Genomic DNA, 25493 nt, shown 5'->3' with positions numbered 1-25493 from the left:
TGCGAGGAGAGGACAGCGTTGGCATCTATCCATGCGCGCTCCACACCGGGCTATTTATTATGGAACTGTGACCCCACATGCTTTCCCCATCTATACTTTCTCCAAGTGTTCACATGTCAGGACTGGGCATTTCTGAGCATATCTTTGGTGAAGTGATCTAAATGTCGGGGTGTTTTGCCGGCTGTCAGTGACGCAACATCTCACACGGGCTGCATGAGAAATACATGCGTGGAAGGGCGTGAACTTCCAGACACTAACCTCCTTGCCATTAAGAAAGCATCTGCTTATTTACACAGCCAGTTTCATCCGCTTGCAGCCCCCTACCCTTCTTTCATTTAAACTCATCCCGGGGACACAATGGATCTCAAAGCGGACTCGGAGGACATGGACTATAAGCGGCCGGCTCCCATTGAAGTTTTCGCCAGCAGGTCCACGCTGCATGGCATCTCGCACATGTTCACTTATGAGCGGATGTGTATCAAGCGCAGCCTGTGGATTTTGTTCTTCCTGGGCTCCGTGGGTGTGCTGGTGATGGTGTGTGTGGACCGGGTGCAGTTGTACTTCCAGTACCCCCACGTCACCAAGCTGGACGAGGTGGCGGCTCCGATGATGGTGTTCCCCTCAGTCACCTTCTGCAACCTCAATTCCTTCCGCTTCAGCCGGGTGACGCGCAACGACCTGTATCACGCTGGGGAGCTCCTTGCCTTGCTCAACGGCAGGTGCGTGTGCGTGTCCGGTTCTCCAGCAACTTACCTGTGCGTTAAGGGCTGCCTGTAGCCTGCAGAAGGTCTACCTGTTGGTATGCATGATGTCAGAGGGAAGTGATGAAGTGCTTTTACAGCAGACATTTCCAGATCTTTGATTCCCTGGCGTTCAGTAACCCACCTCACTCATAACACTCATTTTCTGTTATCCTGCAGGTTAAAACAGTAATCAGCACAGAGACTCCCAAAACAGTCTCTGCTTGGATGATAAGATTTTTCCTCAGGGAAACCCATCTGGAAGGATTTAGTAGTTGTTGATTCAGGACGTGATTGTGTCCACTGCACAACATGACAGCCACAAGATTGAAACATTGGGCTGAAACAATACATTTTTTTATTTGGATACTGTCTACTGAAGTTATCACGAAACTAAACTGTTTTTTACTTCAATAAAATGTATTGGGAATCAATAAATTACTAAAATCCTCAACCCACTGACTAAATTCCAAAACTCCCTCTGTAGATATTCTGTGAAGGGAAATAGTGCTGATGTCTAGGTAGGCCTATTATTGTACAAGGTGCAAGTGAACTTTGAACTTCTGTGAAATTTCATTTTGATTTTCAGTAGGCCTTGTGGAAATGCATCTTTAGTATTGCTACGATGTCTGAATTGTCTCAGGTGACATCTTATATGTCACATGGAAGTGCAAAGCAGTGTTTTAACACCTGCCTCACTGGTTGTCGCCGTTAGGCCACTGGGCATTGTGCAAACAACATGGACAAAGCATGCAAAACCTTTTAAGGCTCTCTGTGAATATGAACTTGGACTGACCTTAGCCTGAGGTAATTTAGAAAAAAAAACATGAGTACGGATGAAAGGTGTTTTATAAAAAGCAGGGAAAAGGCTCAGCATTAGAGTTGCTTATTTAATAATGTAGTGACATTATAGCTCATGTCAGCTGAAATCCACACTGCACATAAGCTCCTGTATTTATGAAATCTTAGGCAAGAGCATGAAATATACCCCCAACATCAGTCTGTTGAAATATGTTGATACAGTGTTTGATTAAAAAGAAAAAAAGAGAACGAGCACGTTTTATCACAGATAGTGTGAGTCCCCCAGGTAACAGATAATGGATGAGCTGTTTCTAAGTGGTTAATATAAAATGATGAAGGAGAAAATGCCACTGGTGCAATTCTTTGCCTCATCATTTTACAGTTCACGTGATGCGAACACCTCAATATTGGATAAGTAGATGAGTAGATTTTTAAATCCCCTGCTGACAAAGTGTGAAGAGACATGTGTGATTCAAAACTGCTGTCCCCTCCCTGTACACTTGTTGCTCTCTGCTGTGCTTTGATCATTTAGTCCTTCAGCAGCCATGACAAGCTCACCGCCGACTGTAGAAACTTTTGACTTTAAATTTCTTCACTTTTTCTTCTCCGTGCCACCCAGCTTATTCTGATCACGTTTACAGCACAATACAGATAACTGTCCTTGACTCTGTATTCAGTGGTCTAGCAGCAAAAGTCACATGCGCACACAAGCATAGACATGGGTTACTGCAAAAATAAAAGATCTACTACATACAAGCGCATCTAAATACCATCTTGAAACATTAGTCAGTGTATTTTTAGCATATTGATCTGCAGAACGCTGCCGCCAAAGGCACAGTTGGAGAGCGCCTCTGTGGTACATGCTAGAATGACATAAATCCAATTCCTTGTTTTCATACTGAATATCGTTGCTCTGTGACCTCTATATGCAACCATAGGGCAGGTGATAACCTTACAGGAAAGCAGTAGATTCCATTGCTTGGGGCTGCAGTTCTAGTGCTCTGTATGGTATAGATTTCAACCTACATCTTATGTGGATTTGCTGTTTGTGTTTGTGCCCAACAAACATTGTGAATGACCATTGTTTGAACGTCCAGTTAAGATGTCTGTTATGGTATAGTTCGGATGCCTAGCACGTTCCTGGGTGTTGTAGCAACACTGAAATATGACAAACAGGCCTATCCAGCTATTCTGCTAAAGTTTATGAACACAGTGTGCGTTCGACACCTTCATACATCCTAAGAACTGAAAATAATTAGTCGACTATGTCTAAAATTAATGAGTCAACGTTGGTGTTTGGTTTCACAGCAGACACAAACCTCTGTCTCCAGGGTGAAAATCCTGTTTTCCACCCGTTCGTCCACCATGACCTTCTTCCTTCATGTGACTAGCTGTTTATACTACGTCACCTGATGAACTGAACTCCTCCCGTGTGCACTCAAAGACAGTTCGGATGAAGATTTTGGCTCTTACAAACACCACAGTCTTAAAACAATGCAGCAGGAATGTAATTTACACGTGGATATGCATAAATGGCATAATGACATGCTTTTTTATATTTAATAAAGAAAAATAGGCGTCCACAAAGTGGACACCACAGCATGGACGTCTGATCCCAACTGTTTCACAACCAAATAAATTATATAAAAAAGTAATATTAAAAAGACAAACAAAAACAAAGACACATGCATTTACATTTTGCATTTACATTTTATCATAGCAAGAATAACATTAATATATCCTGGTTTGTGAGAGAGGATCTGACTGGACCATTATTGGACGTGGAAACGTCACCATCTGGCCGTCTGGTTCATAATCATGTTGCAGTTACTGGCATCTTAGCAGAACAATTTTTGAGGAGGCACGACGTCACTATCCGACCAGTATTAGCTGGGTACTGTCAGCTGCAATGGCAAACTCTTAACATATCCTCGCAGGCTTCCACCTCTTTGATTTATTAGTACAGGTTCAGCCAGATTACGTGTAAGAGGTGAGATACACCTGAAAGACATAAGAGCGCTGGCATGAACGAGAGGAAAACAGAAAAAATGAAAGCAGTAGCACTTGCACCAAATGACTTTGGAATGAGCTGTTTCAGATGGTGGGAGGGGACTGCAAGCAGAGGCAATTAACTTGTGTCTCATAAGCTGTGTGATGAACAAGTCTTTATCCCTGTGTAATTAGTGCTGTTTGTTAAGCTACAGAGTTGTCCCACTGATTAACGCTGTCTCATCTTTCTCACTGTTTCTTGCCCCCTCTGTTCCATTTTTCCTTTGGGGGGACGTCGCCTCGCTTTCTGCCAACTCAGAGATTGGTGACGTTTTCTTAAAAGATGACAGGGCAAACTTTGTCTTACTCTGTGACTGTCTCTCAGAGGTCAAAAAAGTACTATTTGATAAGGTCTGTGGAGGAAAAACTAAAGGAATTGGGAACAACTTGAATCTAAGTTGCAGATAAAAAAGTTCTTAGGCTTTCATGTAGTCACTGCTTTTAAATTAAACATTGATTGGTTAGAAAACATTCCAGTGGTGAAGTTCTTAATATCAGGTGACATGCTGTGGGTTTTGTTAGAAAATGGCAAAAGAAAAACAAAGTGTCATGTGGCTGTGAGTCCATCACCGTCTCAGGAGGAAGCAGCAGGCAATATTCACCCGTGCAGCGATGCCAGACTGTCTAAGATGCTATGAAGTTTATAGCTTAGCTACTCGTAAGTTCACCTTAACTAACTCCACACCAGCAGTTTCTGCACAAAAAGAAATCATTCACTTTCTCATTGTATATTTGCAGGTTGAAGTCACACTTGGCAGTGCAGAACATTCCAAGTAAATTGCTCAATTCTATTTTTATTATGTCGCAAAGGCAATTATATGATGATTAACAAAAGAAAGGTCATTTTGGAATAGGTGTTGGTCATGTGGCGTATGCTGCCAAAAAGTGTTAGATCAGCTCATGCAAGTCAGAGAAGCGAGTCTTCTGCTTACACAGTTATTGCGCTTTAACATGATTCCTGAGCTTGCAAACATGCTTTAAACTCCCTCAAGCTGTGTGTAACGTGCCACAAAATGTAAATTTGACAGCGTTATCTGTCTCAGCAAGATCAGTGGCCCTAATCAGGATTTGACTGGTGTAAAAAGTTCTTGGTAGAGGACATGGGAAGGTCAGATCATATGATATAATTAGATCATGCATGAAATACATAATCAGACTTGCTTCTAAAGATACATTTTCAGATGTGGGTTCATTTGCATTTATATTGTGATTGTTTATCAGAACGAAGGTGATCATTGGGCAGACATAAGTAGGCAATTTAGTATCGGGTCAAGGTTTTTAAAAGATCAAATGGGATCCATAGTGATAATGTATTTTTGTTCTTTGGTTCATTGTGTGTGATCATTTTAAATGAAATGGAGATTTGTTTTGGTTCATCTTCATCACTCTTGTCCAAAGTATAATAACTGTGTCACAGATGCAGCAAAATTAAGATGTGATCATCGAAACTCCACTACCGGGAATCATTGCAGTTATTCATTCTCAAGAACACTGCACAAACAATCTGATCCTCATTAGTATATGAGTTCAATTAGTGTTAATTGATAATTACCTGAGATTGTATCAAAATGTGTTAATTGTTGTGTCGCACAGCCTGTGGTCTTAACACTAACCTAATACAATGGGAATATGAGTTGCTACTGTGCATGGAAGAAGATTTTTTGAAGGTGTGAAGTCCTGAGTGAGTGTAGTTATGTGACCACAGTCTTACTGTCAAAGTTCACTGTCAAAATCGTCAGCAGTTGCTAGTATTTACTCACTGCTCTCATGAGGTGGCAAAGTGATGCAGATGCGCCTTCATTCGTTTTAGTCCCCGCAAGAAAATTAAAGTGCTTGTGGCCCATAATCCAATTTAGTCTTCCCCCGCCCTTACGTAGTGAGTTTGCTGTGATTGCTTTAGGGAGCAGTGGCAGGGCAATATTAAAAATCTACCCATATTATTGTGATTGTATACGCTTCAACTAAAGCCTCCTGACTCGGGGATCTGAGCACAGCGTCTTAAGTGCTCTCCTGGCAGCTTTGTGTTGCTTATAAGACAGAGACTCAGGATACAATTCAATTAAGTTCAGAATATACCACAACAGGCTGTATCTTCTTATAACAATAAAGCATGACAATGTAGTGATGTAGTCCCAGTGTGGGCCAGGGCACTGGACTACTTTAGAGCTTTGCTTTTTATCAAAGATACAACCTTTTCAGTCAGTAATTGGCTTATGTGATTTAATCTGCCATTTTCAAGGCCCCTGAAGTTTTTTCAAAAATTACCATTCCTGCACTGGTATTAACAAGTACTAATGCATCTTTTGATGTTTGATGTAAATTAAAGTTGGTTAGGTTTAGTGCCTGAATATGACATTGACTGGCAGTGATAAACTAGAAACATGATCTATTAAGTAACTAACTGTATATAATACATTTGTGATTTTTGATTATTTGATTTGCTTGTTGTTTTTTCTACTACAGTGACTTACTGCTAAAATAAACATGCTGGTTCTCACTAACATATCAGATAGTTTATTTACTGGATGGGACCGCTTCAAAGCATTTTGTGATAGTTTCCACTTTTGGTCCCCTGAAGCAATATTATGAGTTAAATACCTAGTTTAGTCTTTGGATTTTTTATTAATGAAACAATTTTCCCTACAATGAAATACTTAATGCATTGTGTACTCTTAAAGGAAATAGGTCATTTGTGATAAAGGTTAGTCTGTGTTCAGACGTTAATGGAAGATGTGGTTAAGCTCTATTCAGAGCTTTCAATCTGGCCAAAACCCACACATCTCCCCCAGTAACAAGTAAATAATACACTAAAGTCAACCATATACCATATTTTGAGACATCACCAATCCTAGAACAAAATCCTCAGTTCAAATAAAGCAATTCATCGTTTTAAACGAGTTAGTCTTTGTAACTGAATCAACTTTCTTGAAATAATGTAGCTTGTCAGTTTTGTCCACATTAGTGTCGCATTCAGTAAGTTTTGACTTTCGGACTTGACACTCTGGCGCTATTGAAAATTGAATCGTAAGCAATCCTCCAAAGCCACCATCAGAATCTAATTCTACAAATAGTATATTAATAATATTCGTGTAGCCTAATCTTCATCCGCAGTTGTGCAGAAATGGCGAATGTAAACAGAATGAACAGACATGCAAAAAAATCATTTGAATGTTGATTTAGAATTTGAATGTCAGTGTTATGAGTGAAGCTGCAAACTGTTAGCACTGCAGCCCTGATACAGTTTCAACAACAGCCATGTGTTATGGACAAAGTGGCAACTAATAAATCACCTTTCTTGGGTTTATCAACTGTTTAATTTATTAGCCAAGGTGTCATCGCCACTGTCCTGTCTTTGGTCTGTTGTGCCATAGTGCTTACTGCTGCTTGGTAATCTTTCTTACATTCTTTTTTATTAAAACGATAAATAAAAAGAGGACAGCTGTTACTCCCAATGAAAGTGTAAAATACAACTCTTTGAAAAACATCCTCATCAGACAGAGCTGATTCGAGGAGTTTGCTCTAAATTGTGGAGAAAGTTAGAGGCAGACATGTCAAACGCTGCGTGGCAGTACTGATATCTTATTCACTGACTGCTACTGTTTAGTGGATGAGAGCTGTTAAATAAATTGGCATAGTAATTAACTGATGAAATATCTGTCATATTCTGCCAGTATTACATTTTCTTAGGTACCACGTTCCACCTGATCTGTGATGTTGCAGTGTTGAATTAGACGACAATATTATGCAGCATAGAGTTCAGCAGCCACTTTTCTCTGTCACAGCACCGCTAACTCCATCTTTAACTCCACTTACAACATGAAGCATGATTGATTCCCATTTCTCATCAGCGTTACGAGCGCAGGGGAGATAACAGTCCTCATTTCAAATTACAGCACATACTGTCTCACATGGTGAATATTTTATTTCATTCTGTTCGTCGCAGGTAAACAACGCTGTAGCTGCAGTGGAACATATTACATTTCTTGTAATTTGGTTGGGACACGAGTTGGAAATACATTGCCAGTTGAATATTAAGGCACTGCTCACAAAAGAAATAATGTAATATTTCATTTTTTATTCATGGATCAGCTTACATTATTCCCACCATCAAGGGACCAAATCTTGCTCATGAGCACAGACAAAGCTTGACCTTGTGGAATTAAAAAAAAATCCATTAAGATTTACCACCAATTATGGTTTGAAATAGTGCCCATATCCATGAGAAATAACTCCGCTGTCAGCGTCCACAAAGTCATTCACAGATTTATTGTCAGAGGAGAAGGGTATGCCTTTGTCTGTCTATGTCTCATGGTTTTCAATTCTAATTCTGGTTTCTCCAGCTTTGGGACAGACTTATTCATGTTTGCAAATGTAAATTGAGCCGTCCAAAATTATTACAATAACACAATACATGGACCCGATTATAAGATGGCTGCCGCTCTCACATTACACACAAATTCAGGACTTCGTATCAAAGCCCAATACCTTACTTGCAGTACTCTAATTTGAAATAAATAGAGGGAACGACTGCCTTGTTTCTCAGCTAATTCAAAAAACCATTATGCAGTCTTTTACAGTGCTATTCACTCTGATAGACTCTGTGTGTCCAAACAAATTATTCTCATAAGTGTCTGTCAGTAGTGCTTAATCTTAGCTCTCCATAATTTCGATTCTTGTACCACTGATGGCCCATCGCTCAGCAGGAGCCATCAATGGGCCGTCTTTTCTGCGAGCGGGGCCACACTAGTTAATTGAGGTTAATTTGTGTCTGTGAGTGACGGTGAGCAGGTGCTGGAGGTTGATGGTGGTTGTCACGCAGAGGCATGTCATAAATGGCTTCCCCAGTCTCTCCCTGCTGTGTGTATGGCCATTGTAGTCAGAGTACCAGTTTGATGTGTGTTGATACACGCAAATTAATCATTTTATGTGTTTGTGTTTTATGTGTTTGTGGAGGGGGAATTGACGTGGAACAAGAGAGAGTCAGCGTGTACGCCTTCCTACATCACACACCTGATTATGTTGCACGCAAGAAATGCAGCAGATTCTGTGAAGTTTCTGCTTTAAATGCTAAATAGCATATGCTCTTTTTCCGTGTGCAGGATCCTCAGCCTGAATTGTAGCATCATGAGCATTTTTATGCTTACTACGTTTAAATGCTCTGCCATCACAGTCCCTAATTATTTGTCTGAATGAATGATTAACATGACCGTGTGAAAAGAAATACTGCCATCCCTAGCTAGAGCTAGGCTGCCAGTTTCAGACAACACGTGGATGCTATTGTACCAAGGTCTGGGAGAGCTGGCACGCACACATACTGCATGTATATCTTTCATTCGGTTAGAGGGTAAAGATGCTCTTTTTGTGCTTCTCTATTAATTTTTTACATCTTAATCCCTATTGTCCTGCCAGAAATGCGTGTCTGCCTGCCAAACTCTTTAAATGCATTCTAAAATGGAGCTGAAGTACAGCTAAAGTCGTGTCTTGCTCTCCTGTCTAAAGGAATTCCTTGAAATCATGCCCATTTTTACTCATTTATGGGTGGGTTAAGGTTTTGAAGATGATTATGTTTGAATGAAGTACAGAAAATTCATTTTACTGTTTTTATGTCTACTCTGTTGTTAGCTGTTCATATCTAAGTATTCATTTTTCAAAAACACCTTTTTTTTTATCCATACAGAAAGAGAAGTTATACAGATTTTGAGAAAACATTTGTGCGTTTGAGAAAATGGTTGTACAAAGCAGGAAAAGTAATCATGAAATTACAGTGACAGTGGTTTTTATGCCAAAATTGAGAGGTTAGACAAGAGTGGTTATTTTAATGCATCTTCATGGTATTTATAGATGTGATTCTGTATGTCAACATTAACCAAGTCCAGACCCTTCTTGTCCAGGTATGAGATTCGGGACCCACACCTGGTGGAGGAAAATGTCCTGCAGATCCTGAAGGAGAGGGCCGACTTTGACAACTATAAGCCCCGCCCCTTCAACATGCGCGAGTTCTATGACCGAACGGGCCACGACATCAAGGACATGCTGCTCTCCTGCTACTACCGAGGCATGGAGTGCAGTGCAGAAGACTTCAAAGTGGTGAGTCGAGCATGTCAATAGTTAAATGTCCTCTGCAGGGCCGGCTGAGGCCTGCCAAGACGAGGGTCAGCAGAGCATATTTGCAATACAAGGTCAGCATCGATATAGTTTATTACACATCTATATAATATGACCTCTGTTGAGCAATCATCGCTGAAGTTTGCTTTTGGGAAATGATATGGCACAATATATTAGATAGTGAATTGTACAGACTGATTTTTATCCTCAATACAATGTTTGGGCCTCCAGTCCATCTGTTCCCCCTCAGGACTGGGACCATCAGGATGTGACTGAGAATCATTGTGTACACTGTGACTGACTCACGGGCCAAGTGTACATCTTGGTATGGTGATACACACCATGTACAAATCTGCTGCAAGGCCCCTGCGCGCTGGCCTTCATGTGATAGTCTACAGTCTCTGAAAGGTTGAGCAGTTGTCTCATAAAAGGTCGAACTTGGTCTTTTGCTGAACTCTGGGTCAGTGCCATAACACTTGCTTTATGAGCAAGATTTTCAAAAATCTGTGTTCTGGGAGATTTTCTGGGAGTGTTTATTTTTCTCATCTATCAGATGGTTCCAGACATCCAGTTATTACCTGGAACCTGTGTGACCTTTATACAGTATCTGCTGTACAGTATATAGGTTCATCAGATACAGCAGCACTAAAAGCCACTCAGCTGTCTGAAGCACGTTGTGTAGCTACGCTTGTCATTAGTTACTGTACAGCTTCTGCCGTGTCTGTCTCATAATAGCCTCAACACCTTTTATATATTTATGGAAAGGCTGACTGCACTATTGACGTTATTCTGTAGGTAGCACGCTCACAGAAGAACAATTGGTTGGTAATTGAATATGTATTTTGCTGACACCAGCAAATTAACAAACATACTAATTACTTTTGAAAACATAATTAGCAATTCTTTCTCTTTAATTTGCTGGATGTTTGATTTTCTTCACCAGCAAACTTTGTCTGCATTGTGTTCATCAAAGCTTGTTTGCTGACGACAGCTGTTTACTGCTGCTGGAAACAGGGTTGATAAGTAAATGTTGGAGGGGTAATACAATACAGTGAAACAGGGCTGTCGAGTTGTCATGTTGACATTTCATAGTTTGTCATTATGAGTGGTCCTTTCAAATTACACGTACCTTTTGATTCAGAAGAATCATTTTTTAGATTACATTTTCATTTTTCTAATGTTATTTGCTATTTAATCATCTGAGCAAGAAAAGCAGCAGTGACTGTAATTATGACAGTAGTGAGGGTGGTACCTTGTTGTGTGTATGTAAATCCCTTAACCAGTTCAGAAATTAAAATGATAAGTTCATTGATGCTGAAATGGTATAATTAATAAATACAGAACAGAAGACACAAGACAAATCCAACTCAGAAAAGGCGGGTGGTCACCCTTACTGGTGTCACTTTCTGTTGCAACATGCTGTCATTACAATTGTAAATGTTTGATGATAAAATTAATGTGCTTTACTGTGGCTGCAATAACATGCAGGTAGAGGGCTGCGTACATAGTCATAGAAGTGGAGTTACATCCACTAACTACTGTTTCCCTTGCTTTCATGGAAACTCTGGTAATACGAAGATGTGGAAGGAAACATTACGTGCATTGCATGTGGAATTCCTCTATTGTTTCCTGCAAGACACAGCACAAAAGTCTTGATCAACAGAAGTCAAATACTATATCTGTGTACTAATCATTTACTTGGACTGCGTTGAGGGCCAATACAAAGCAGGATTCACTTCACAACTGAATCTCAAGGATGGCTCGATACCGACTTCAAACTTAGAGCCTAGAATTTTGCCTTTTCATGCTGCCTTACTGTTTATTTAGTTGGTTAGCGTCTTGAATTCAGTGTTAGCACGTTCTGTGGCTAATCTGGATAGTAGCATCCATTGTAGAGCCACATGCTGGAGCAATGTTGACGTATTGTTGAAGGAGAATCTGTATGAAAGTTAAGACTCTTTTGAAGTCAATTAAACAACCAGAGTAGTAATTCAGATGTAAGAAACTGTTTCTTCACGTTGCTTTTTGTCCTAACTTTATTTCCACACTTCATACTGTAGCAGAAGCTCAGCTGGTTTTGTTGTTAGAGGAAAGCCCCCTCTGTGTGTGTTGCTGCATTATGTAAATGCACTTGATAGACATGCCCCATGGTACACTGACTGTTGTACTTATATAATATTCTTTGGGTTTTCTGCCAAATAAATGCTGTTGAGATGCCTAATCCTACCCCTGTCTAACTCTGAGAATGAATCACGTTACATTTACTAATTAACCTACATTATAGGGCAGGATGCTTCTTCCAAAGCACAAGTAGATCTATACCTCATTTCCATTCCTATTTAGAGCCAATAAACACATCTGTTTTTTTTATTTTTTTTCTTTCTTAAGATATGTTTCCTCACATTGCCAATAGAGTGAAAAGAGGTAGAATCATGTTTGAGCTGAGTATCCGTTTTGAAATAACGTGATATAATACAGTCGCTGTAAAAAACAAACAAAAAATTCTGTGATATAAATTTTTGCTCATATTGCCAACCTGTAGTTTGCCAAGATAAATGAAAAAATGAGGTTGCCCCCATTTTATTTTGAACATAACAAGACTCAAAAGAAAAAAGGGGCTCACAATAAAATGCTCCACATTGCAACCAGTGGCTGCCTGCTGTGGGAGAAGGAGCTAATCCAGACGGAGCAAGTATCCAGCAGATGCTCATGCCAGAGCAGGTGGCGGGTGATGATGATGGCACTCTATTGATAAGGTTGAAGTCTCTTGAGAATCCCGTGGTAATTGCAACCTAATACACATTTGTACATGTCTCATAAAAGTCCGGTCGCAATAGATCACTGAATATCTCCACTTTGGTGCATTTATGAGTAGATACAGCACGCTTGTTTCTGAGAAAGCGCTGCCTTTTGCTGCTGGAATAACTCAGTGCATCTCATCTCCGCATCATTTAGTGATGTCCTCACCCCGTATTTCCTGTGATGGACATTATTCCTGCCACAACCTCAAATGATATAAACTTGGCTGGCTCTTTAGAGGCTGAGACATTTCCTCACAAAACTGGCGCTCAGAAATTGCGTCAACCGTCGTAAGTCCAACAGAGTGAACAGTTAACCACAAAAATTATATCTCCCGCCTTATTTTGCCCAGTCTTCCAATAAATGTGTGTGTAGAGGGTGTCTGAAAGAAGGCAAGAACAGGCTTTAAAGTCTGGCCCACCATGTCACTCTCTAACAAAGTGTCCTTCAGTGATGCTTTGAGGTGGAATATGTCATGCTCTGAGCACCCCCCCTCCCAGTTCCCATAAAACCATGTAGTACAGCAGTGGCTGCAACGCGGGCCACATGGTGCAGCTCCTCTAATGTGCTGATGTGTCCACATTTACTGTAGTTAGTTTTGCTTATGGCAGATGGTGCTTCCCAGGCCTCAACTGTATTAGTACAGTAGCGGACCTGGATAGAACAGCTCAGCAGAGAGCACTAATGGTGTGGAAAGAATCTTCAGTGCGACAGAAAAAGGAAAAAAGAAGTACGATGAACACTCCCACCAGCCTCTGCCCCCAAACCCCAGAGCATGGAAGCAGTAAAACTGTGATTAACGCTGTCGGCAGCTTCTGCTTGTTTACCCCCAGCATCGGCTGCGTGCTCCGCTAGCTGCTCCGCTAGCTGCTCCCTGGCTGTGGAAGATAACCAGAAACAAATGGTCTCCGCTACATATGGCATCAGGGTGTCCAGTTACATTGCGTCATTTTATCAGAGCTCTGATAAAGATGGAAACAAAAACAGTAAGACCGCAGCATTGGTAAGACCTAATGCAGGTTGTCTCAGATGGAATGATGAGGACCCACAGCGTAATACTATTTAATTGATGGATGAAAGGACTTGGATGCTTCACAGCTTATACTCTATCAGAATGGTTTCACATTGTTTTCAGGTTCAGGTTCAGGTGTCGACTCCACCATAATCGCATCAGAAGTACATTGTGTCCTTTTCAGGTCAGTTTGACACACTGCCAAAAAAAAAAAAAAAAAAAAAACAATTTTCAGTCATTACTGTTGAAAATATTACAGATCAGTAAGTCCCACTATCTCTGACCCATTGTTTCCCTGCCTCCTCTTTCTCCTTGGAAAGACTTTTGCTAATTAGGTATGCAGAGGGCTGGGCTTATGTCTTTTAGCTCAGTTGATATTAAAGAGCAGCAGGGTAGAAAAATTACCCTCAATTAATATTAATAGGTGGCCTACAGCTTCTGAACCGTCGCTGCTGCAGATAATAAGAAAACTCTAAAAAGTGAGTGAATTACAAAGACCGTAATTTCATTTTATATGACCTTGTGCTTAATTACAGAGACACATATATCGACACATGGATCATAAATGTACAGAATCAGTTTAAGAAGAAATTATTGAGTATACAGTCTATCTCAGTGCATCCCTAAGGAACCCTCTGCAGATAATATGTTGATAGGCGATTGATGTCACAACCTCTAAGTTATTCCACTTTTTACCACTTCAAGACACCCACATCTGACTGCAATCACTGGGGAAAACTCTGACAGACTTACAACTTTGCAAGACTTAAACTGAAGCTTGGGGGTTCGGCAGAGATCGTAGGAGAGAGCGAGAGAGAGACGGCACATGAGACAGAAAATAAGAACAAGAAAAAAAGCAGGAAGAGGGACATAATGGTCAAGTGCACAAAGACACAAAACAGCAGCTGCCACCACAGCAGCAGCAATAGAATTCCTATCAGTAGACACACAGGTTTGTGCTCATTTAACCTCTCAGCAACTGCAGAGCTCCACTGTATCTCCCTTTTCCAGCTGCCCAATCGTTTGCCCGAACACAATGCAGTATGGGCAGCTCAACAGGTCTCTCCTTTCCACTCTTATATTTTTGTGAAGAACAAAATGTCAGATTCTATCCAGGTGCACAGCAGGAAATAAAAATGTTAAAGGTCTTAGTGGTATGTAGACAAGATCTCAGCCTGTCTTGAATGAATCTGAAGAATGATCACAATTGCACTAGTTTTCGCCATGTACCCCTCAATGACCAGTTCACTTATTGCCTGTGAGGTCTCCCTGGACAGGAGATGTACTCCAATGCTACTCCAGTAGTTCCTTCAATATTAGATTTTCTTTGTTAACAGCAGGATTTATCATGCTATTTTCAGATGGATGTAAAGTTGCCAGCCAAATGATAAAAGAAGCAACCTTGGGAGATTTGAGCCATCCTCTGATTATACATTTCTTTCAATTTTAGTCGTTCAGTTGAAATTCTAGCAATTTTAGTTGACATTTTAATATCTTTTAAACTTAATTAACTTGAGGAAACATTAATCAATTGATCTACCTAGTGACTGACTACCCAGAAAAATCAAAAATCTATACAATAGCTAGAAACAGCAAAACACAAAAGTTCTCCTAAACCCCTTCAATGTCCAACTCAAACGGCATTGAATAGTTGTGTGCGTTAGCCTGTCTTGCAGATAAGTTGGTAGAGTTATGCAGACATCTTGATTGAAATATTTGTGAGACGGTATATGTCTGCTAAACTTTCAGTTGTAGGTTTGTTTAACTTCAATCAGTAGTTTCCACCAACCCATTTAGTTTCCCACCTCCACCCTCCACCCTCCCCACCTTTCTGTAACCCAGACTCCTGCATAATTACCCTGATCATTCTATTGAGCTATTGGCTCCATTTCAGCTGTCCATTGACCCTCAGAGTCCACCCTTGGTGGTTTAGAGCAGTGTCGCTAATGAGTCATGATCAATAACAAAACCTTTCAGAGACACCTGGCCATGGATCACATTTCACAAACGGCCTTTGAATCAATCTAAATGATTGGTTGGGATTTTGTGAAGGATGGAGCGAGGTTCACCACTTTGTGAACACATGATTTTATAAAGGATGTTAATACATGGCCTGCGGAGCACTTCGTAAACCCTTTGTCACTACACAGCTTGTTTGCAAATGATTTTATTCTGCTGAATCATTCCGAATCTGAATCATTGTTTTCGCTATGTTAGAATGACCTTTCTAGATCGACAGAGGGAGCGGGTCCTCTTCCACGGAGCCCGCCATGTTTCTACAGTAGCTCAGAATGGACAACCCAGAACAAACCTTTTGTGTTTTTCACGTTTTCAGCAGCCGCTATAGGTTATCCTACACGGTTGGAGGGGGAGGGAGATGCGGGGGTATTCAGTTTGTTGCACTCTGCAACCTCACTACTAGATGCCACTAAATTCTACACACTGGTTCTTAAACTCTTAACTAGAATTCTCTCTTCACATTTGTAACTTAAAATAATTATTTGTTGCTGCTGTTTCCTCCTTAAAATCCATATAAATTGTTCCCTTAGACAAGTAAAGAGGGTGATTTCTTTCTTGCTGAGCCATAGTGGAAGGATGCTGGTAGTCGTGCTTAGGCTTTGAACTGGGGCCAGCTTGAGGCATGTGATTTCTTAGCTTAATTCCTGATGTAATCTAATTTAATTACGTTAGCTATAAAATGTGATGACTTTTGAGGCCGAGAGTCTTTTGAGGTTGCTGCCATTTGAAATATCAGACATTCAAACATGCTTTAATCTCCCATTCCTCATCAACTGTTTTTGACACAGCTCACCTTTGTTCCACCCTTTTTTACTCATTGCTATTCAAGTCTCATCTATCAGCTCAAAGCTGATGATTCTGCCGTTCTTTTTGGCCGGACGATTCCCACCACTTTCCCTCTTGAGGATAAATCAATCAATTTGCTATTACTGTAGAACTCAAAGACATGGATCAATTAGGTTGTTACTGAGTAATGGATGCACGCCTAATGAAAAAAAACGCCTTCTCTTTGAGTGTAACGAGGCCGGGGGCTCTCCCTGACACAGTCTTGTCTTTTCCTCTCAACACCTGGCAAGTCAAATTAGAAATTTAATTGTGAGGTTAATAAGGGTTTTGTAATGTGTTTATTCAAAAAGTTCAACCAACCAGGATGCTGAATCAAATGTTGGACACTGAACACGGTCTGCTTTCACACCTTTTTTGTCTGATGTACTGTCATAGCCAGATGAGCTCATGCTACTACTACTTGGAGCTGCAGAAGCTGGATGTTTCAACCTTATATTCAATACTTTTATGTTTAACTTCTTTGCTAATTAACTAAGTCATTTTCACACACTGTCAACACATTGTGTTAAAGTGACTCAATTTGTACTTCTCTTTGTTACGTTGCGTGTGTGTGTGTGTGTGTGTGTGTGTGTGTGTGTGTGTGTGTTGCTGTAAAGTTGAAAGTTTGCTTAAGTATCAATTTTCTATTGCATTTTTGTTAAAACGTTTTTTTTAATAAGGAAAACATACAAAAACACATGTAAGCAGCATGTGAGATCTAAAAACAATGGAAAGATGCTTATGACATGTATTAATTTTTAAATCGTTTGTGTAATGAGTGTTTAATGCGATTTTAGGACTGAATAATTTTTGAAATGTTGTGGTAATTCTGGCAGAGATAAATGTATTATATTGGATTTGTGTGGTCTCTGTAAAGTAGCAAATTGCTTTTAATCATTGTCTACTTTTTAGAAGTAAGTGACAGGGAAAACTTGCACCAGAGCAAACACAACCCTGGGCGGTTTGACAGGAACGTGCCTCCTGTCTCATTGCCCAGTTTATGTTGACTTTTTCAGCAGGGAAGGGAAGAGGGGTTATTCTAGACCTAGATTTCCTGTCACAGGGATTTCGAAAAAGCCAAGCATGTCCTTTGTCCCCCCAACACACATAAACACTCCTAGCTGAATTTTCAATTGCAGGTTTTTGACAAGATAGTAGTTTCCTGATGTGCGTGGTGCAGTGTGGACAAAAAGTGAAAAGAGGAGGACAGCACAGACGAAGGCAAATTCAGATGAGATCTGAGAATCCATTTATTCCATGTGACCCTGTCACTCCTCCTACCGTTACAAAAATGATTTTTAATAATGAATAGGTTGGGGGAGATACGCAATGGGGGGAGATCGTGAGAGAGGGGAAGAGAGGCAGAGAAGTTATCCCTTAAAGAATCAATTATAAACACTGGTTGAGATCAGAGGCAACGGGTGACTGCCCATGCTTCAGTGTGGGGGAGAGGAAGAGAAAGTGGAGGGGGCAGGAAACTGTCTTGAAATAAGAACGTTGGTGTGTGCCAGCGGGGGAGTCTCTGTTTGGCTCTGGGTTAGTGGTGCTGAGCAGCCAGTGGCAACAGAAGGAGGGAGGAAAGAGGTGGGGATTGATAGACACTGAGGGAGACCTGCGAGACCAGCAGCGCACTAGCTGAATGAGAAGCAGGGTAGTCTGAGCAATCTGTGCTAAGGCCCTCCCTGCATGCACACAGTGTGTAAAGCTCTCAGTTCGCTACACTCCACTGCACAAACAGCGGATGTGTGGTTTAGATTCTGCAGACAGTCTTAGTGATTATTCACATGGCACTGGCAGGTGGCACACTGCTGCATTAGTCAGCTAATTACCATCCAGAGCCATATTAGCATGGCACACTTTTTTTCTTCTTCTCTTTTTCATTTCTGTAAGTCAGGGAGTTTTATAGGAAGCTTGTTATATTTGCCTCGGTGCATTACATTTGGCATTTTTTCCTCTCTCTAGTTCATTAACAACTTTGAATTCATGAAAGATAAATTACTGGAAAACATGATTAATGGTTTTGACATTTAGAGTTGATTCTGATAATTACAGCAGCTGATTGATGACTCGAGTAAGCGTGTGTGCCTTTTCCTGTGATCGCACAATGTAGCTTTTGTCTTAACGGTATTATTAAGTATGCCACTTGGGAAGATGAGCGACAGACAGGTCAAAAAGATGTTTCTTTATTTCACAGACGACAGGGTACAGATGCTGTCATGTTGTGCTCCAGTGTCTCGGGATAGATAGAGTGATAAAAGAAGTTGGAACACCATTGGCTCCCCATGGGACGCTGTGTTTTCATCTTACCAGCCATTGTCTTGATTATTTTTTTCTTTTCCTCGTCACTTGGGCACATCCACTACTTTAAAAATACCCTGTAAACTTCCTTTTGACTTTAGTGTTTTTTATTCAACTGGGCTTCGAAACATTGATGAATAGTTGGTTGTGTTCTTGTTACACATTAGAAAAACAAGTCATTTTCCCATTTTATTTAAATTTTTATTCCTAATACATTCATGTGTTTAACCATGTAGGCAGGTATTTCCATAACACAGGTATTACCTTTAATGTGGACACGCAAATTAGCATTGCAGTCGCGATAATGTCTTAACAAGCAATCCAATTTACTTGACATGCTTAACATAAAACGCCTTGTGCTCATACTCATTTATTTATGTAAAGCACACTGAATTGCCCCCGTGTACGAAATGTGCTATAGCACTTGGGTTGCAAGTTAAGAGTTTGGCCATTGAAAATGAGTAACCTGAAACAAGTGGCTTGGAGAAATATGACTGATAAACAGACAATATAGGAAATGTTTCAGGCTTAATCCTTACAGGTGATAAACAAGCGGTAATCAATTGATTATCTCTTTGTCTTGTAGAAGGTAGAATAGCCTTGAGTCACATTGTCTTGTCTTGTCTTGATGGGGCAAAAAAAGCAAGTGGCATATTTCAGGGAGCCAAGCATTCATTTACAAGAAACTATCTGTGTTGAAAGAGAAGGAGTGAGGGTGGAGGCGATGGAGCAGCCATGCATACGTCTCAGAACAAAGCGCCCCCATACTGATAAGTCCTTATCTTGCATTGTTTTTGGTAGTCTTTGTTGAATACATGTGTGATTTCCTCACTCAGATGTGATATGATGATCTGGATTTGATGTGTAAGCAGCACCTGCGCTCACATGCCTTTGCTGCCCCAGTTAGTCAGCCAGTCAGTCAGTCAGTCAGTCAACAGTTGTCGGCTGAATTAATAAAAGATGTTTTGGATTCCTTCCTGATGAAAATAGAGACTTGTCACTCAAGGCTCAAGCAACCTCTGTGTGTCCTTGTTATCTCTGTTCACCAACCAAAGCCTGAAGGCTCATCCATTGTTTATTGCATTTGTTTTCAGGATTTTCATATAAAGTTTCAGAGTTGCAACGTTGTGAAAATGGGCCATTAGCAGTATTGTATTCTCTCATTCATCAGCCTCTGACTAAGGGCAAAGACAAGTTTCAAGAAAATACAAGGTTCAGACATTCTTTAGAAATAGGACAAATATGGTTTTAAATTTCCAAAGCACATTCCGGCACGTATACTTGAACATTACTTGAACCTGCTCATATAAATTAAGGCTGACTGAACACCAGCATTAATCAAGAATCACCAATTCAAATGACATTTAAGTGATCATCTGTATCAGCCCTTAAAAAACAGGTGAGACCGTTCCTAATGTCAGGTCTTTTGGAAATTACATATTTGTGCCTATAGGTATTTACCTGAACTGAATATAAAGCTCATGTGTTTGTGTGTTCCTCAAAAATCTTTAGAATTTAATTGATTCAAAATGAAGCTACATTTAACATAACAAATTACTTTATATGTTGGACCTCCTAGAATAACACTGTGTTCAGTACCAGAGGGTGGCTCCAAGGCCCAGTGTTCGAATAAAAAAGTCTTCCATAATTGGAATTGGATAATTTAAAGTCAAGGATGTCCTGAGTAAAGACACTGGCTCAGTGCTTCCGTGAGTGGTAGCTGAATAGAGGTGTGTAGCTGCCAGATTGGAGATCCACCAGTTTAAACCTACATGCCTTCAAGCGATGTTTTAATATTCAGCCTTTGCCTCAGGATCCCAAGCTGTGCCCTTTTCTCCGTCTCATCTGTATGCTGTCTGAATGTCGCTTTTTAATGTTTAATTAACATTTTGTGTATTGAAATATATACAACATAAATTCCTACCGCTGTAGCCCCGATGATGGATCCTACATTTTTCTTTCTTAACCTTTTTCTCTTTGTTAAAGACACCTGTCAGTCATTATCCTTTAATGTTTCCTCATTTCGCAGTCTCTTTATCTCACTATTCCCTTGCGATGGATTTTTTCCCCAGCAGCGGGGGTTGGTGAGGAAATTTAAAAGCATCAGAAATCACTTACAGATTGCTGAGTGTACAGTTCACACCAGCTCCAGTTCACTGTGTGCAGGTCTCAGAAAGGTGCAGGCAGCATATTCATGCAGTCCACCTAATTTATGGCTCTATTCAGGATTAGATATGTGTATGTGTGTTTATGTGTGTGTGCGTGCAAACAGGTCACACTCAGTAAAAGCTCCAAATTAAATATCCAGATTCGAGAGCTTCTGCTATCCAGTAAGATGCTGACCTGCAACTTTGTTGGTTAAACCTCCCAAAAGCAAAGTTTGCTGTCTTTTTATCTCTTTTGGCCGTACAGTTATCAAAAAAAGTTGCCGCTTCTGAGGCTGCACTAAACTGGAGCAGGTCTGCCTCTCCTGCTGTTTGTGTGTGTAGTATATGTGAGTTTGTGTGTGATGTTTAATATATATTTGTGCGCATGTCCTTAATCCTAGGCACTAATATTCTCGAGGTTGTATTTGTCATATAGGCAAAGAAAAGACATTTATGTAATGCTGCAACTGTGGCCACTGCAGCATTTCTCTTTTAATATGAGAAGTAATTTTGTCCTAATGCCAGACTGTCAGTTAGAATGGATGTGCCAGGCCAAGGTTACAAATCAGTAGATGGGAGGTAGCAGCAGAGTGGACACAGCTAAAATACTACCGCTGCATATGCTGTCACAGAGTTTATGCTCCTGCTTACCCAGGAGCAAACAGCTGGGCAGACAACTACTCAGGTTATTGTTTATGAAAGGAGGAAGGAAGCTGGTAGTGGAGTTATGATAACCCAATACATTACCTAAACAGCAGAGACAGGATCGGACAAGTGGTTCACTCCACTCATGTAACCTTGGGGTCTGTTTCTCTTGGCTTAGTCATAGATTCTGTTGCCAGTTTGACTGACCCTGTGATTTAGTAAACATAAAAAGCCAAATAGCCAGCTGCGAAGGCCTCATTTTCTACTGCCCTCTTCTTCTTACCCTCTTATATATTTGTTTGACTGCTGGTCACCAGGATCACATCATCTAGCCATTCTCTGAGTTTTTAGCATTTCCAACATTTTCCCAGAAACATCTCATTTCACCTCTGTCACTTGGTCAAAGACACTCATTTGTTGCCCTGACAAAAAAGTCCAACCAACACACACTAGCACACAATATAAGCGATTGGCCAGATAATGTGACTTAAACGAAAGGTCAAAACTTCCAATTTGGAAAAGCCACATTACTTCTCTGCCATTTGAGGTCGATCAAAGTAGAAGTTGAGTGATGCATGTTTTTACCGATGCAGCCTGTGGTGTTTTCGGCAACTTTCAGAATAGTAACATTGGCTCAGTTACTCCACTTTTAAATTTCAATGCAGTTATTGTGTTTCAATGTAAAAGGCCAATCATTTCAATAGTGGTGGAATGGAGTCTGTAGATTAAATGTGTCAGTATGCATACTGTATAATATTAGCTATCATGTCCCAAATTAAACATAAAGATTGTAGTTTGGCAATATATGTCATTGATGCATTTCTTTATTACTTGATACTGATTTTATGTTGTTTTTATTGGAACTCATTGAGCTCCAGGTGAAGTGTATCCCCTGGACAGGCACATACAAATAAATATAGGTCAGTTGTGTATGATAATGATTCAAACTGTCAGCGTGTGTCAACTAGAAAATAGATCTCCTTTGAGTAAAGAAAAAGTTGTTTTAAGAGAATAAGCTTTTTGGATTCAGTCATAGGTGAAATCATTTTAAGACAGATCTTTGTCACGTCAAATGTAAGTTGGGTAAAACAGTTTGAATTTTCAGGTCCATTTATATATGCAACACTTCCTAGATACTTATCGGCCTGAGGCTCTGAAAACTAGCCTGTCCGTTGAAGTTAGTTTCAACGCTTTGCCTTTACTACGCTGACACAAAAGCCTCAGTTTTCTATTTCGAGGCACTGCACAGAGCCACAGTTCGAATAATCACTTTGTCCAGCAAGCTATAAGAAGTGGATGGTCGGTGCTAAGAGAGCGAGAACCCACTTTTATACGTATCTTTTGATAGTCCTGCTCTTGTCATGTCTGGGTCTCACAGTGTCTGTTCCTTGAGACACAAAATGTAGACAGCCTTAGTTTTCTGGTTCAAAGCCTAGTTTAGTCGAGGAGCAGAGCTCAACTTCATGTGTCAAAGAAATAAAAAGCTTCCACTTAACACCGTTGTGCATGACTTCATCCCGCAGATTATGCTCAAGCGACTGGAGGCTTGAAGCAAGGTTCGGTGTGTGGAAAAGAAAGGCGGGTGCTGGTCTTCCCACCTGCATGTGAGCATGGGAGTTTGTGTCTGTATGTGTCTGGTTGAATCTCCCTGTGTGCCTTCTGGTGCACACAGGCTGTGATGCATTTGTGTGCATTAAAGTCATGTAATGGGATGGTTTTAAATCAAGAGGGGAGTATCATGCTTCTTCTGCATATTCAGTTTCCATCTCTCTGACAATGCAAAACATGCTACCAGCTGCTTTCTCTTCATGAAAGCAGTATCATACAGTATGTGATACCTAAAGGTGGGGGTACGTTTAAAATAAACTGGTTTATACAATGTGTTGTGCAAATGTATCACTGGGCACAGTGGGAATGAATGTCAGCTTGTCAGTTTGGGAAAATTACAAAAATTATTGGACACAGTTTGACTATCTGATAAGATGTTTTGTTGGAGCATGCTGATGTTTTTGGTGTCCCTCTATTAACCCCCCGCAACTAAACAACATTGGCAGGGCAGGGAAGAGTTAGTCCCTAAACCCAATGAAATGCAAGTAATACACCATGGAGGTGGTTTGGAACAGCTGCCGAGTTCTCACAGATACAGTAGTAGGTTACTACTGCCACTACGCCTGTGGTGGAAGTTCTGCATATAGGCACTAAGTCATGACGAGTCCGATGTGACATACTAAGGCATGCAGTGTTTTACTTCACTTCAAGAAGCTTTTGAACAAGGAATGTGGCACTAATGAGCAAGAGGGAGGGCGTCTGCACTCATACAGTGGTATTATTACAGGTCCCGGAACCTGTTTATATTCGGCTAACTAACGTTTCAACAAATATATATCAGTACTGAAACTCCAGTATTAATTCGACATTGGCATCAAAAACTATTCAAACACTGACCAGCCGTGTTCATCACTTACGGATTATAATCTGTGTGACCTCGTTTTCAGGTCGTAACCATGTCAAACTACTGTTTATAATGATATATTCTGAAGGCAGTTTGGCCTTTTTGATCGCACTTTTTCAAATTGTTTTATGTTTATTTATCTTGAACTTTAGGGCTAGATTGGCTCCAAATAGTGCAAACTAAGTGCCACAGAAAAACCACTTTGGTTGTTATGTTTAATGGCATGCAGATAACAAAATGAAAAAAAAAAAAAAAAGCCATCCGTGTCAACAATTGTCATCCTGCCTAAAAAACACTGATGTGATAGTTACAGCATATCACCCACCCTGGGCATGCTCGAGTAGATCTTAGTGTGAGCGTGTGAATGTGCAATATGTGTGCACTAATTTGCATGATTACATGTATGCATATCCCAAAGCTTTCAGAAGGAGTGCCACAGATCAGTGCACGCTAACCTGAAGTGTGCCTCAGATTTTCTAGAAGTGACAAGACCTCACGCATTTAGCAGGAGTGAAGAGAGCAGCACTAAATAGTTATTACTATGCACCGTCACAGTCTGGACACACATTACAATTACTGCCTGTCTTTTGGTCCAAGTGGATCTGCTTGCCCATTAGTGTCATATATTAAAATGCGGGATACCAAAAAGGCATCATTTTTTTGCAGTTAAACAGGTCTTAATGAACCGTTTGGGTAATGAGGCGGGCAGCCATGAAGCAGAGAGGAACAATGGCAAACATGGCAACTGGCAGCACTTGGTGAGTCCACTTTGTCATCAACCTGCCCTTGCCTGCCTCCCTCTCCTCACACATCAATATTGCATAGGGTAACCATGAGCATGATATGTGCATATTGTGTTTCTCTAGCTTTTTAAGTAAATAACAGAGACCCCAGTACATTAGTCTCTATGCTCAGTATTTCTCTGAGACTTCAAATTAAGTAATATCAAAACCTACTTAGGAGGTCTTTGCGTGCTTGTTGTTGTATTGGCTAAAGCCATTAGGAGACACCAGTGGAACAGAATGAATGAATCATCAACCATAATGAAGTACATGCTGACATGTGTTAGCTACATGTATCATTCATGGGCACCCATCAATTTACCAGGATGTGTGAGTCATTGTCTCACTAGCCATCATTAGCTGAGGGAAACAGAAGCTTTGTTATATAAATATATAAACTGCGCTACTTTCTTCTTGTTGGCAGTTCTGTCTTTGCGTGGTATTAACCAGGGGGGCGTTGGATGAAGGTTAGAAGGTGGGAAAGTGGAAGATTTGCAACCAGAATATAGAAATAAAATTAAAGCGCTCTTTAATAAGACAGTGAATCCAAAGCCTGTTCAGTGGCCAGCAGTAAAATACTGGTAATCCTGTAAGTACAGAGGGAGATGGGAAATAAGTGGAAGAGACAAGTTGATGGTTAGAAGATGACGAAAAGGTTTTATCATTTCTATTAAGAATGTCATCAGTAATGACAGGATGTCATCACCCTCAGACCATTTGTATTGCATATTTTTGCCTCAAGTAATGGTTCAAATGAAAATTTAATTTAAAATTTTACGTTATACCTATCAGAGTTTTTTGAAGTGAAGCAGCAACGCT

At 40.5% G+C, this 25493-nt stretch overlaps 1 protein-coding gene across 1 annotated transcript in view; it reads left to right on the top strand.

Annotated features, from left to right (window-relative positions):
* The first annotated feature begins 357 nt into the window (after positions 1 to 357).
* Positions 358 to 25493, top strand: part of asic1b (acid-sensing (proton-gated) ion channel 1b) — a 145004-nt gene continuing 119868 nt past the window's right edge. The window contains exons 1-2 of the mRNA XM_041949140.1: positions 358 to 719; positions 9482 to 9677. Coding sequence (XP_041805074.1) covers positions 358 to 719; positions 9482 to 9677 — 558 coding nt within the window. The remainder of the gene's footprint in view (positions 720 to 9481; positions 9678 to 25493) is intronic.

Source organism: Chelmon rostratus, chromosome 2, assembly GCF_017976325.1.
Source record: "Chelmon rostratus isolate fCheRos1 chromosome 2, fCheRos1.pri, whole genome shotgun sequence".
Lineage (NCBI taxonomy): Eukaryota > Metazoa > Chordata > Actinopteri > Chaetodontiformes > Chaetodontidae > Chelmon > Chelmon rostratus.
This window is presented reverse-complemented; position numbering and strand designations above follow the sequence as displayed.